The sequence below is a fragment of the Seriola lalandi genome, unplaced genomic scaffold, assembly GCF_002814215.2.
Source record: "Seriola lalandi dorsalis isolate HSWRI2012SDOR001 ecotype SW California unplaced genomic scaffold, Sedor1 jcf7180002054234, whole genome shotgun sequence".
In the NCBI taxonomy this organism is placed as follows: Eukaryota; Metazoa; Chordata; class Actinopteri; order Carangiformes; family Carangidae; genus Seriola; species Seriola lalandi.
The window spans coordinates 189,932-205,061 of NW_019524787.1; the positions used below are offsets into that span (position 1 = coordinate 189,932).

At 40.0% G+C, this 15,130-nt stretch overlaps 1 protein-coding gene across 6 annotated transcripts in view; it reads right to left on the reverse strand.

Moving 5' to 3' along the window:
• Positions 1–15,130, reverse strand: part of inpp4b (inositol polyphosphate-4-phosphatase type II B) — a 134,100-nt gene that overhangs the window by 25,229 nt on the left and 93,741 nt on the right. For all 6 annotated transcript variants that reach the window (XM_023404209.2, XM_023404208.2, XM_023404210.2 and 3 more), the window contains 2 exons: positions 12,419–12,527; positions 4,309–4,492 (listed from right to left, as the gene is read on the reverse strand). In XM_023404209.2, coding sequence (XP_023259977.1) covers positions 4,309–4,492; positions 12,419–12,527 — 293 coding nt within the window. The remainder of the gene's footprint in view (positions 1–4,308; positions 4,493–12,418; positions 12,528–15,130) is intronic.

Sequence of the window (15,130 nt, forward strand, 5' to 3'; positions counted from 1 at the left end):
CCATTCACCTTTACTCCACTACATCTATACTTGGAGGGGTCATGTCCTACCTCCTATCCTCATATGGGCATGCACTTAATGCGGACCCTTCACATCACTGAGGTCTACTGTTATACATGTGAAACAGAAACACTGACCCGTTACTTCTGTTACCACTTTTCACAAATCTGACCTATAGTTTTCACTGAGGAGAAACCGCTGACTCTTCCACACACTCTGTCAGATCTTCCACAGTGTTCCTCTTGTGATGCAGCTACAGTCTGTTTCAGTCACGAAAAAAACAACACAATTAATGGTCCATCTGAGCCTGGTTTAACGTTTTGTTCTGTTCTTGACTCAAAAGCTATAAAGACTGTTACCCACACTGAATGGGCCATTTGATGAATGCTTAAGCAGAGAAAGCAAACGATGACTACATTTAAAACACCATTGTATTTAATTCATATCCATTTTAATTGCCTCGCATGGATCCAAATGAGTTCCATTACTGTAAGTCAATGATGTGAGAGCTAAAATCTATGGATAAGAAGAAATGTGTAATCGCCTGAGAACAGGCAGTTCTGCTGGAATACCGTTCTGTGATTCACACATTCGTATACAAAGAAGTAAACATTGTTTTAAAAATGAAAATGTCGGTGGCGTCGTGTAGCGTAGTGGTTTAAGCAGGTGCCCCATGTGTAGAGGCTACAGTACTCGCTGCAGTCGGCCCCGGTTCGAATCCCGCATCGGACGGCCTTTCACTGCATGTCATTCCCCCTCTCTCTGCCTCCCCTCCACTGTGCTGGCCATTAAAGGCATAAAAGCCCAAAAAATATACTTTAAAAAAAAAAAAAGATGAAAATGTCGAAATGACTAAAAAATGACTTAACAGAACACTTAACAGGAACTGGGAATTCAAAATGTACATTTATATTCAAATTGAACCCTGCTTATCTGACCTCAATGTTAATTTGCAATCTATGAGACCATGTATTATTCATTATCTTTCCTGAGATGAGTGAGCAAAGACACACACATTGTTTAAAACAATCTGGGTCATATTTGCACTTCTTAATGCAGGGTCACAGAACTCATGTATATGACTGTGCCAGTGCTTATACAATATTTTCTATGCTGGTGAACTTACCTTTGGCTAAATGCTTTTTTATGGATTTTTGTTTGTGGATAAAAAGGTAGTGGATAAATTATATTAGAAGTCAAGTGTATCAAGTGAATGAATGAAGTCACTCTTCATTCAGCTACATTCCTAAATATCCAGTCGGTGCCAGGTTTGTATCCTTTAAGATTAGGATCTGCAGGGATTTGAAGAAAACATTTTAATGATATACTGCACTGCAGGATCCATATAGATATACTGTTCAAAGTGAAATATCAGAGGTGTACTCCTTTGGGCAAAGGAAAAAATCATTGCAGCTTCATTTTCTTATCAAGGCTAAACCAAAGCAACTTTGCTCCTCCACGTGCAGAAACTACTCCTCAGTGTAGCTCTTCAACACCTACCTGTTTTAGATATCTCAAACACTCTAAAAATCCCTTGGGAGAAATACTGTTGCTAGTCTTTGTTCAATATATCTGCTGATGTGATCTTGACTGAGCAGAAGTGCAAATCAGAAAACACCTCTGTGGACTGTGAAAAAATAAGTTACATTTGATCTTAAAAGACAAAAAAGAAGAAGAAAACTGTAGGAATCTATTCACCCGAACGGTTTTGAATGGTTTTACCCTGAAGGATGAGCGAATTTTGGCTGAGTTAAAAATAGAGCTTTTTCACTCGGTGGAACATCACAGGAGAGGTGAACGGAGGCTGCATGAATAGCGCTGGTAAGATTCCAACAGCACTTGGCTGTGAGGACACTCGCTCACTATTGCCTACATGACCTCTATACGCCATATAATTTAACATAATCATGCATAGACGATCAAAGCCACAGCTCTTCCCAGGTAACTCTTACGGCGGAGACATATAACTTGTCCTAGGACACAGCTGGAGGGAGGGGAGATGCGTGGCAATTGCCTTTCACTCTGATTATCATCAGAGTGAAATTATTATTATCATCATCAACAGAATCATCATCATATATAGAGAAGCAACAGCACATCTGCTGTGCCCAACACTAATCAGAGTGTGGCCAGGAGAAGTATTCTGGAGTGAAATATTGAATTAGACCTGGAGTCAGGTGGTCTGAACCAAGAAGGAAAAAGTCGAGAGACAGCAAGTGCCTGATAAAAAAAAAAAAACTTCTTACATCCTCCTTTTTTCTGGAAGTGTCTCATCTTTTCTCTGAAGGTGTGACTCACTGTCTTTACTTGAAGTAACTTCACACTCACTGCAGTCACCCACTCACGAATACATTCACCTTTATTTGTATGTCTGTAAGATGGATAACAAATGCTGTCTGACCAGAAGTGTGAGGATGGGATGTATTTTCTTTGGTGTGTTTTGGTGATTTGTCTTCCTTTTTTTCCACATTTATGTTTCTATTTTTCTCATGTAAATCGAGCACGTACAGATAGACGGTGGTGTATGTTGTGAAGTTTGTCAAAGGAATAGCTCGACATCTCTGGGAAGTATGCTTATTTGCTTTCCTGCTGAGAGTTCGATCAGAAGACTGATGTCACTCTTATAGTAAACGTGTAGCTGGGTGAAACATATTCATTAGCTTAGCCTTGCATAAAGACTGGAAACAGGAGGGAATGCCCTGGCTTTCTCCACAGGTAACAAAATCCGCCTACCAGAACCACTCAAGTTTACCTATCAACATGTTGACGCTTGTTTGTTTAATCCATACTAAAGCTGAGGTGTAAAAGAGTGAGCTTCAGAGCTGCTGGTAAGTGGATTTTGTTACCTTTGGAAAGAGACAGGGCATCTGTTTCCCCCATTTCCAGTCTTTGTGCTGAGCTAAGCTAACAGGCTGCTGGCTATAGCTTTATACGTAATGGACTAACACGAGAGTTCTATTGATCCTTTAATTTAATTCTTGAAAAGAAACCGCATTTCCCAAATTGTCGAACTCTTCTTTTAATTCTCTTTGAATCAAATTTGTGATTTTGGGGCAGTAGCAGTGAAGCTGACAAGACTTGACTTCTGCTTCCACAGGTGTGTATGTGTGTGAACAAGTGACCACGTGTCTGTGTGTGCATGCAAACACCCAGCTGCTTGTGCGTGTGTCTGTAAGTAAAAAAAAGATAATTTTTGTGATAGATGACCAGATGTGCAGGATGAAATATTGATACAAATCATGTGATGTTGTCTTCATGATTGGAGGCTTTGGAGCTTGAAAGAGTGATCACCAGCTTTTGAACACACACAGTTTCACACTTTCAGCCACACACACCCACACACCCACAAACACCCACACACACACACACACACACACACACACACACACACACACACACACACACACACACACACACACACACACACACACACAGCTTGAGATTTTAATCAGAGAGCAGCCCTGCTTGTGCTGACCAGGCCAGGGGTTTACTTGGCCAACGTGTGCGTGTCTAATCAAGGATGAGAGGAAGTGGTGACAGAGCGAATGTACCAATTAAGCAGGCTGATTGGGCTTTATTCCACTGTGGCAAAAACAATCTCTCCCACAACAGATTGCAATCTGACAGCACCAGATGTAATTCATTAATTATACTGATAAAAACGTCTCAGCTCCATAAACGTCCATGTTGCTATTCACTTTTGTTAGTTTGGCGTTTTTATGATGAGTTATGGATTTTTCCTGAGGTTGTCTGTTTAGCGTGTCCATATGTGTGTGTGTGTGTGTGTGTGTGTGTGTGTGTGTGTGTGTGTGTGCAAATGTATTGAATCAACGGCTGGGTTTAAAGTTTTTTATTTTTTATTAAAGTTATTTTGAGAATTTGTTGCATTTGCAGCTTTTATTTGCAATGAGACTAGCAGAAAGATATTACCAGAGCTGGTATCGAATCACTCTTATAGGGTAACTCCTCTGAGAGGGTAAACATTTAGTGTCGCAGTCAGTTTAAGCCAATATATCCACCTGAATAGTCCTCAGATTTCAGCTCCACCAGGAAAACAATTGCTTATAGGCTCAGCAGCAGAAGCCCATAGCAAATAATTGAGTAGTTTTTAGATAATATGGGTTTAAAAGAACTTATTGCCACAGTTAAAGATTAAACTAAAAGGCTTTTCAGATTGAGGTATTACCTGTCAATGTTTGGTGATGTGTTCAAGAATAAAAGTGATGCTTTGTGTATTGTAGCAAGGAGGAATAAAGGGATAGTGGAGATGGAAGGGAAGGTGGGGGAAGGACTTGGAGGTTGCCTCACCTTGTCAGAAAGGTTCTTGAGTGCATCCTTTATCCTAGTTGAAGAGTGCTCCTGGGCAGCCTGGAGGAGTTGGTCCGCCAAGCTTGTGATGAGGGGTTGGAGGAGGCTCATGGTGCTGAGTACCTCCTGAGCTTTGGCTGTGTGCTCTGGAGAGTAGTAGATACACTGGTAGGCAGTGCTGAAGCTGTGGCAGAGGAAAAAACACATCAATTCAGATTCGACAGATTTTGCTACAGTTGTACGGCCATGGGCTGGATACAGCACTGGATATCAATTTTAAGAATAGAAATGAAAGTAGCCCAAATCTGATTTTAAAACTGGACCACACTTGCTTGTAATGAGATTTGTGGCCATACTGGACAGACGCTGTTGCGTTTAGATCAGTGCTGCTGGTTTTCTTAGTGTCCACTTGTCCACATGTGCCAAAACTAGCAGAGTAGAAAGAGATAGTATTTGATATCAAACAAGCCACAAGCTACATGCTGCTTCACCTGCTCCATCTGGAGGCAACAGCCCTGAAACAAAAACTCCAAACATGCACAACTGATCAAGAATATTTTTTTTCCTACAAGGTGTAACTCAAGTATATGTCAATGCTTTCCTATCCAGAACAGTATGTTTTGTGATAAGACCATGCATAGCATCTCCAATAAAGATACAACACACGGAGAAAGTGATGCACCACTCTTAGTTGCTACTTAACTGTAGCAGCTCTAAACCCCAGGTAGAACATCTAATTTAAGTGCCCGGCTGGAAATAACAAGCGCAACCTTTCCTAACAGATAGAAATGGCACATAATTGTATTTACCTTGTATCATACGTATAAATCAGATTCAGAGCTGATTACATAAAAAACTATTATACACAACATGGATCTGGATCTTAAAGAAGAGAACTGAAAAAACATGTTATCTAACAACAGTAGAAAAGCTTTACATCAATTATTTTCTCATCTGACTAAAACGTTGATATAGAGGGGTATTCAAAGGGATATTAATTATCTTGAGATGAGTATTGACAAATACATGAATAATGGGAATTTACTGATTGTAAACATTACATTATGGTGCACTCATTTTCTGAGCTCATTTCATTTTTCTGCTGCCTTGAAAATGTTCAGCAGTGACGCTTTCCAGGTACTCAGTCTGAACTGTTAAATTAGACCTGCAGTCCAATGTCAACCCATTTTCGCTTTATGAATAATTAATCCCTTCTTCATTTCTAGGGAGCTATTTAATCTCAGACAAAAACACCTTTTGTCAGTTTCAAGATTCAGGGCAAATCACTCCAATCAAACATTCTCCTCGGGTAAAGTTCCAGTGACTTTCAATGAGTTTCCACTGACTTCCTGCCATCAGATGTAGCGTGGAGAGAGGCAGTCATTTGCAACCCTCCCAGCTAGTTTAGAGACAGCTCTGCAAGCGTCTATGTAGGCCAGACCCCAGAGCCAGATCCTAAGGCATAATTGACATAAGAGAGAGAGAGACAGAGTGAGAGAGAGAGGCTGGGAGGGGCACACACAAAGGCCTGGCATAATACAGTATTCTCTGCAGTGTGCCGAAAAAATTTTGCATTGAGGGAAAGAAAGTGCGTCTTTAGAAGTCGCCCTGTGTAGAACAGCACTACCTGATGTATCAATAAGTGTGACAATCTCAAGGCCTTAACAAATTAGGCATAGTAGATACTAGCCACTAACTATGTCTTTGACTGGCTAACTTTAAAATCTTGGCCTTGTCATTACAGCTAATGAGCACCCTGGAGGACTACCACCCACAAGCTCAAAGCTAATCAAAGGAATCACTAAGTGAGAGGGAGACACAGGGCAAACAGTTTGAAACACTCAGCCGCACAGAACGCCACCATTTCTACTCTGTTATCCTCGCTTCCATAACCATACCTTCAAATACTAAGATTTCAGCCACACAGAAGTCAAAAATTAAATAATCTACTGCGACAAAGTAAGGCCTGTAAAAGCCTTTCATCCCTTGTGAGCTTACATTCGTCTAACTACACTATGCAGAACTAAAGAGAAAAAATCCTACAGGACTGCAACAATAGAGACACTCCAGAAAAGAGGCAGAGGAGAAAGTTGTTGGAAGAGGACAATAGCTTCAGCAACTGAGATTCAATAACAGCCCTGTTGACTCATAAGTACAAATCCAATCCCATTAGGGAGACTATGCAGGCAATAATGAATGTAGGGACCTGCCACCTGATGCTGGAGGACAGAATTGATCCCCTCTAAGGCTGGCTAAGGCAAGGAACTTTAATTGCCTCATCAGCATTGCTGTCAGTCCAGACAGGGTCAAGCAAGTCGGCAAACCATGCAAAGGTAAAGCAGCATAAATCTGTGAATACAGACTTGATGAAAAACCAAAGGGGATGTTGCACATGAGGGTCTGCTTGTCATTTCAAACCTTGGGTATGTTTCCCATCCCTGATGTAATTTGGCAGTGCTGTGTGCCAAGTTTTTAAATTACAACACCAATAAATCAGGGGGTGGACACAAAAATGCACCATATAATCCAATACCAACAGTGCTGGAATAAACACTACCTTTGTGGAGCTTAGACTATTTATCTTTTGTCGAGGATATGACAGACAGGAGGTGATTGAAGTCTGCATCTGAATAGCACCATATACTATAAATATGTACAAGAGTAGAAAAGTCTTCTCATCTGTGTAGGTCTAAGGTTGGCAGGACTTAGCCTCAAGCTGACTCACAGCACAACTGAACCTATAAAAGCCTTCCTACTGCTTAAATCCATAACTTATATTTAAAGTAGCTCCTAGAAGAACTTGTTATTTACTGCTTTTAGGTGGAGAGCAGACTTATTTTAATGTTGCAATCTGGACAGATTACTTTGTTCTTATGCAGGTGTTATTTGTTCTGACCATTTTGTGTCCCTGATCTATCGTTTCTGTTTGCATTGTGGCACTATATTATTTGAAATAATCACAAAGAAAGTGGAAAACTCCTTAGAAAAGTAAAGTGAGATGGTTATTTGTACTTGTAGCAGCGCTGGGAATTGTTTTTTTTTTTTATACAAATGTTTACTGTGAGGCACAACTATGTAAAACTTTAAGTCATGCATGTGATTCGTGTACTGTATAAACCTAAGAGACTCATTATTTTACATTTCCACACATGCAGTAAAGAGCATTTTAAATGAATTGGAGTTTTTTCTCCTGAAGGAACCATATACATGTGATGCACAGGCTCAATTTCACTGTGCCACGGTCAAATAAAGATCAACAATCCTCTGATTTTTTGCAAGAAAACCTCTACATGTATACAGACTTACCACCTCATGAGCAGAGCTTCCTAATGTACCCACAAATTGTATTGCAGTTGACTCTCTCTAATTGGAGCTACAGTGGATGAAAGGGACTTATTTGTACAGACTCCTTTATAGTACACATAAATTATATATTATGACTCATTATCGCCGGTCATAGTGACCAGCATCGGATCCTTATGGACCTCTTTAAAATCACACAAGCACTTTAATTCATGTTTTGCTTGTCTGCATTTTTGTCATTAAAAAATCTTACCTGCAGACACATCTAATTGCACAGAGTTATACTCCAATTATAGCACTAATTCCAGGATGCAGAGTAAAGTTTAATATTCGATTTTTATCAGCATCTCTCATCCATAACAGCTTGCATGTTCAAAGGCCTCCGCTTTTAGCTGATTAACTCCCTATAAAGCCATCTGAAGTTGTCAGGTTTGTTTTCCATCTGAAGTCATTAATTTACGTGGAACACTTTGTCAAACTTCAGTTACATGTGCCAGATTTACACAGCATCCCAGTATATGCAGTGCAGTGCACAGTGGAGACTGTGCCATCCTCCTGACACATGCAGTAAAGATTGACTTGTGGCTGTGAAGAGCAGCACGGTATAGCACTGTAGAGCAGGGCTATGTCTGGTCATGTAACTGTGCTGGTTAAATTTAAGAGTTGTGTGACTGGAGAAAAGAACTTCTTATAAAAGCACCACAGTTACTGTATTTGTGGCTTACATCCAGTTTCATTACTGTAATTTTCAGTTTACACAGACACAGACATGATACAGAACTGTTTTATTCCTTGTTTGGCAGCTGTGACATTATTGATGCACATAAGAGCTAATTGAAAGCAGCCACTGGGATTTCAAATAAAATGGAGCATCACTCCAGAAAACAAAGGAGACTGCTAGATTTTCCATATGTTCACAAACAATAATTCAATTCATCCGGCCTTAGAGATGTATCCGGGCTGGCCCTGTATTTCAACAACTCTCTTTCTTTTCTGCAACTCTCAACATCCTGTGAGACAGTATTAGTTTCCTCTTAGGTGAAGCTCCTCCAGACTCCATTACATGACATCAGTACATCTTTGTTGGGAGAGCAATGCTTTTAGAAAGGACTGCTGCCAGACTTCAACACACTCACTGATAATGTATGATAATGGATTCTTCTTAATCCCACCTCATTTACGTTCACCCTGAGTGCACCACGCGCCTCCGGCCATAAAAACACAGGAGGTGTTCTACCACTCCCTCTGCACAATATGCACGGTGAACCTGACTGTGCTTTGCCCCTGCACTTTGATTCATGAAATTATTGCGCTTTATCTTCTTATAATTCAAATTTCACACAGACACACAGCACTGGACCTCCTGGAAAAAGGTGCTCAGACATTAGTGGGGCAGCACTTTATCAGGTAAACTTGAGTCTAGGATGAAGCTCTAGTCTGCTAACACATCACTGAAACTAGCAGTGTGGCCAGGAACTTCCTCCTTGGTTTTCCTAAATGATCAATAAAAATTGGTTATAACATTAATGAGACAGAGAAAACTGTTGGGCCCAGCGGCCTAATTAAGCCAACATCTCCAGCGCATGGCTAATTAATAGTGGAGAGAAAATTAATGAAGAGCTTGTGGCCTGCTGCTGACAGCCAGCAGGAGTAAAATGCAGCTACGTCAGCAGAGTGCCCTGTAGCACTCCAGGTGACTGCCAAAGCCTCCTTCGTCATTTAGACAGCACACTCTAATCATAGATTTCACACCAGGCCACTGCCTTAAGGCCACAGTAAAAATATTTAGTTTGCTATAGACATATTTTGGAAGAACTGATCTTAAACCAGATTCTTTTAAACTGCAAATTCCCATCTGTTGTTGAATCCCCCATTGGGCACCCATCTCACATCAGTTCTCAGAATAACAGCCAACGCTTTCCTCAGTGGTACAGACACGAGCTAGAAACCCTGATCTGAGACCAGATAAGCCTCAAGGATACTGCCAACGTCCCCACAGAACCTGGAGTAGGCTGATTCCAGATCAGGCAAAAAAAAAAACTCCAAGCTGCTGTCCATCAGCATGAAGTCCCAGCCACTGCCAATGTCCTGTCGCTCAAACGCACACAGAAGAACTGGGAGGAAGTTATTTTGTTGGACAACATGCTGCTAGTCACATTAAATCTGAACATCGGCCCCAAGAGACTCTATTAAACGTGCGCAATGTAGTTTCAACCACTCTCTGTGTCCCAGAAATGTGTCATCCGGCAGCCCTGCTTGACCAGGAGGCCTGGCAAAATGACAGGGCTTCCTTCCTCTCCATACAGAATTCAAAGACACATGTAGAGAGGACTCTACTGCACAGCTTCTGCACCAACTAGACACAGTTGACCTTACAAAAAGGCATCTTTCCAACATTGTGCTGGAAAACTGTATGCAAGTCAAAAACATGTACTATATCTTCTACGCCCAGACACGTACACACCATCAGTGCAGTTCAAAAAAAATTGTTCAAGTTCCATAAAATCTGTCTCCAAAAAAGTGTGTTGCATCGTTATGCAGATTAACTGAATAATTCAACAGAGGCTGTTAATGAAAGATTAGACCACATCAGCAAATCCACAGCTATGTCTATAGGGTTCAATTAAAAACGGATAAAAATCCAGTGACTTTTAAAACAGCCATTTAAGTGGGACTGTACGCATTAATGAAAGATAAATGCTCTTGCCCTGTGTGTACATGTGCAGGGTATCTGGAGGAATACTAAGTGTAGCTATTGATTAAACTCTTTCCTGCCCATCCTGAGAGACAAACTACATTGCATACTCTGGTCATTGCCAAGTTTGACCAATGCAGGTTTTTAATGGATCTGGAAAGAACACCCCTCCTTCTCTTCTAGTGTCCAGGGAACAAAGACGAATAGCTCTTTTATTGCCCTCCTGGTAACACCTCTGTGCTCAGGTTTTCTTTTTTTTCCCCCCTTCCTCAATCCTTTTCCATCTTCTCGTTGATGAATTAATATCACATTGAATAGCCAAGTCTCACATCTTGCAGATTGTCCCCTTTTTAATCAAATGTGATTACAAAAGGCTGCTTCTGAAAGGCAAGGAGGCAAACTGGGAGAAGTATGAGTGTGAGTGTGAGTGTGAGTGTGTGAGTGTGTGTGTGTGTGTGTGTGTGTGCGTGCGCACATGAATCTTTGGTCTGGTGAAATAGGCTGACTTGCAGAGCAATTAAGTGACTCTCAATTGGACCAGCACACATGACTACAGTGCTTCACATTCACACACAACAGAGACACCTCATCAGGTTCTTCTAGGCTAAATATTTTGTCAGACATTTAGTGAATGTATAATAAAAGAAAATTAATCCGCAAAATAGCAAATGTGTGTAATTTAAAGTAAACACACATCTTCATAACAATCGCCACTGTGGATTCACAGAGGAACTGAGTTTATTCCTATTTCTGACGTTGACTGACAAACGACTGCATTCCAGGTCAAACGGATAAGGCTTAGCGAAGGCCGTAGTCAGTTAGCCAGGCGGAAAATTGGAAAATTTAAGCTACAGTGAGTCATTAGCTAAGTCAAATATGAAACAAAAAGCTATGTCTCCCCTGTGAATTCTTTCTGAAGTCTAATCTCTCATTCAAAGAAAATAATTTCACTTCAGTGGATTCTCAAAAATATGCTAACCTTATCATAGTTCATTCTAGCAGATAAAACTGACCATCTTCAGCAAATGTACTTGTGCACTTTAGCGTAAAGAAGTCCTTTCTTTATTTTTTTTATTATCAGCACAGGCCTCCAACTATTTTCCCATCAACTTATCCATTTTATACCCATACCTCACCCCTCTCCATCTTGCCTCCCTTCCCCTTTTTCTTGAGCTGCAAACTCTGTAACTAATTGGATCTGGCATGGTCTGTAATGACTTTGCACTCTATGGGGAGCTTTGGGAAAAATCACCCTTCATTTCTTCTGGCATCACTCAAGTGACCACATACTGAACTCCAGAGACATATACCTCCATCCCAGAACCAAAGGGCAAAGACAGCAAAATTTACAGGATACTGCTGATCTCAGGTTTGAAGACGTGACTTTCAGTCACTGCATGAGCGTATACATCTATCTTTGTATGAATCTCTAGTTTGGTCTGAGCAAAGCCGGTACATAGCTCAGACTTCTTGGTACAGTGCTCAGCTTTTCTTCTAAGAATTTGTAGTTTTTCAGGTTAAGGATTCCTTTCGAAATATTATGAAATATGTGAAATATAATAAATCATGACTGATTATTACTGTGTGTATTGTACATTCATTTGGCAGTTACTTATTATGGATTGTTATCCAGGTGCACTATACACACTCATAAATTTTTTAGTGACAAAAATTCATCTGAGAATTCCTCCCATTCTTAAAACCTTAGTCTGACCATTTGGTTTTGAATTCAAGTGAGCTGCAGCTGGGAATTTGTAGAAAAATGGATGGCTCTCCAGTGAGAAGTTAACATTCATCTTCAAAAGCAAGAAGAAAAAGCTTGCCAGGGATAAGAACCAATGCAGAGCAACTCAACAAACCTTTTCCATCATGCCTGTTGCCTCCAGTCAAATTGAGCTGTCAAAGTCAGTGCAGTTCCATTCTAAGTTCAACATGGCCTGGCTGTAAGTAACTGTATGGGGCTTGGAAAATCAGGTTCATAGGCCAGGGACAAATTTGTCTGTCACTATCAATTATGCCCAGGTTAAATTCTTTAGTCAATACAAGCCTGTTTCCACCCCTGCATACTGTATTAAATCCCCCATTTCCTTCTAAACACAATGCCTTCCTTACCTCTTTTTCTCTGCTTCGTATCTGCTTAGGAGATGCTGCAGACCACCACACTTGAAGCCCTGGAAGTGGGCTGCAGGGGCACCAACAGTGACGATGTCATAGAATGCATCTGTAAAGAAAGAAAAGGGAATTGATGATGTCTAAAACACTGAGCACTGGAGGTACTGGAGGACCTTGAAAAATATTATTCAAGAAAATACAATATCCCTGTAAAATAAATTTAATTTCAAGTTGTACTTGTACTGTTCATCTACAGAAATGCCCCTAATATGTGTTGCATTTTATATCAAAAGCTGATGATGTTAAAGTATCTTGCATATAAATATGAAAACATTCCTGGATGAAAGCCTTATATATCATCTTGTATGATATATGAACATAATACGGTAGTATTACCATTATAGTATACCATATAATGTTATGCAATTATGAGTTATCTCTTTTATTCATGTTAGATATTCATTCTATAGAGTATGGAGAAATGTTTTGGTTTTTTTTCTATTGGAGCTTATAACATTTATAGCATTGCTATAATGTTTTTGCATTGTTTTTATATTATTACTAGTTATTATATTCCTATGTTCAAGTATTTTGTGGCATGTGTGAGTGTTCTCTCCCCAGCATGAGGTATGTGAGGCTGAGAGCTTTACCTGACATGAGTATTGATCCAGTTTTTATGAATACACCATGCAGTTGTTTCAATGCTTTGATTCACATTAAAATGTGAAAGTTGTGAGGTGGCGCTCCCAGGAAGTGTTCCCTTCCATAAAATATACAATAAACACATACAAATGGCTTTTATGCACCAACAAATGTGCCATATGAATGAACAAAAAAGAGGCTATGACATTACTCCCCACTTTTAGACAAACATATTTGTTGTTGATTTATATTGAGTCTTTATTGTTATATTACCAGCCCTCTCTCTCCAACCATCTTTTGGTCTTAATGTAGCGCTGGTCCCATGCTGAACCAGAAGGACGGCCAATGTCACAGCGCTTCATTCCAATTTGCACACCACCATCAGAAGTAAATAAACACTTCACAGACGGCTAGGCGGGCACAGAGGTGCTTACAACAGGCCTTGTTTTGAATGAGTAATGGATGGGGCTGACAATTAAATCAGAAAAAGAGTGAAGGGGGGATTATGGGGGCGAATATTTTGGTGTGGTTTAGTGCCAGGTCAGTTAATGAACACCCCTGGGAAAGCAAGAGTGCACAGCTCTGACCGTAGGAAAACACTGCTTGAAAAATTGTTGAAAATAGAAATTAATGACACAACACAGCTCCAAGTGTTGCCACAGAGATGTGAATGATATGACCAACAGTCTCCTATCCCTTAACAACACCACAATAGACCAATAGTGGTTTGATGTTGGGGCTTTGCTACTACCCACTGCTTCTTCCATTAATTATCCCTGTGCCTTGCCATGAGGCTCCCTGTCCTCCACACGTTTGGCCCCTAGAGTTTTCAGATGTCCAAGTTCCCTTAATTGGTTCTCCCACAGCAGAAGTACACTGAAATACAATGGCGGGTTTCAGAACATCAAGCACAATGACCAATTTGTGCCTGATTTGCCTGTTCTTACACTCACACCATCCTTTTCACAATACATCAGCAACAGAAAAAGCTGTTTAAGTGCGTAATGAAGACAATCTCTTTCTAAAAGAGGAAACTGATTGTGGCAGTCAGGATGAGTGGTTATTATTCATACTTAACCCATTCCACAATCCTGTTTAACAATGAGAAAACATCCTTTAACTTGACCCAAATGAGTGCTGAACAACGCTTTTAGTTCAGCTTTGCCAAGTTGAGCTTTTTAGGCTGGAAATATTTTGCAGTTGTCATTTTAGAGACAGAAGACCGCCATTCCCAGAAAAACAAATGAATACTGTTTTGAGCTCAAAGTGTTTTTTTCCTCCCAATTTCCTTTTCTTGCTGGATGATCAATAGACAAAATGAAAATGAATAGCTCAGTGTTGTGGAGTGGATTGTATAGCCAAACTCAAGGAAATGCATCACTACAGAAAATCAAATGGAACAATAGAGCAATTGACTACGGCTGGAAACTGAGATTCAGCTCCATCAAGGAGCGGGTTCATGTTTCCTGTGTATGACTGATTGCAATCATTTATTCCATGTGTTTTTCCTTTTCAAATCGGACAAAATATGCAATTTAATAGTAATTCACTATCAGACAAGGTTATTACCGTAAATTAAAACTAGAAGAGCAGTAGTGTAGTAGTAGTAGATATTCTGACTGAATGGCCATTTTGGTGCAATCGTCTTGTTAGCAGTTTTTTTATTCACAGAAGTGTTTGTTATCTGGCCTACACTCATTGATATAAATACGGTAAACGAAAAAAATAGATCATTTCTCAGTCTAATGCAAACAGCACCATAAAGTGCAGATTTCAGTTGAATCGACATCTCTCTAATTAGTTTAAACAAAAACTGAAAATTTGAACCTTCATGAATCTTGGTTTATTCCAGGCCTGTATTAGAATAAACTAGACTAGAATTAGTATTAGCTAGGTGTGACTAATAAACTGCCAACTGAGTGTATGCTGTTTATGAAAACCCAATTAAATCAGTGGAGATTTAGATTAAAGCTATTTTGTAGGATATTTTATATATATCCAAAGATACGTTTCTTATTGCATTTGTGTGGACAATTATTACAATAGCTACATTTTACATTATATATTTTA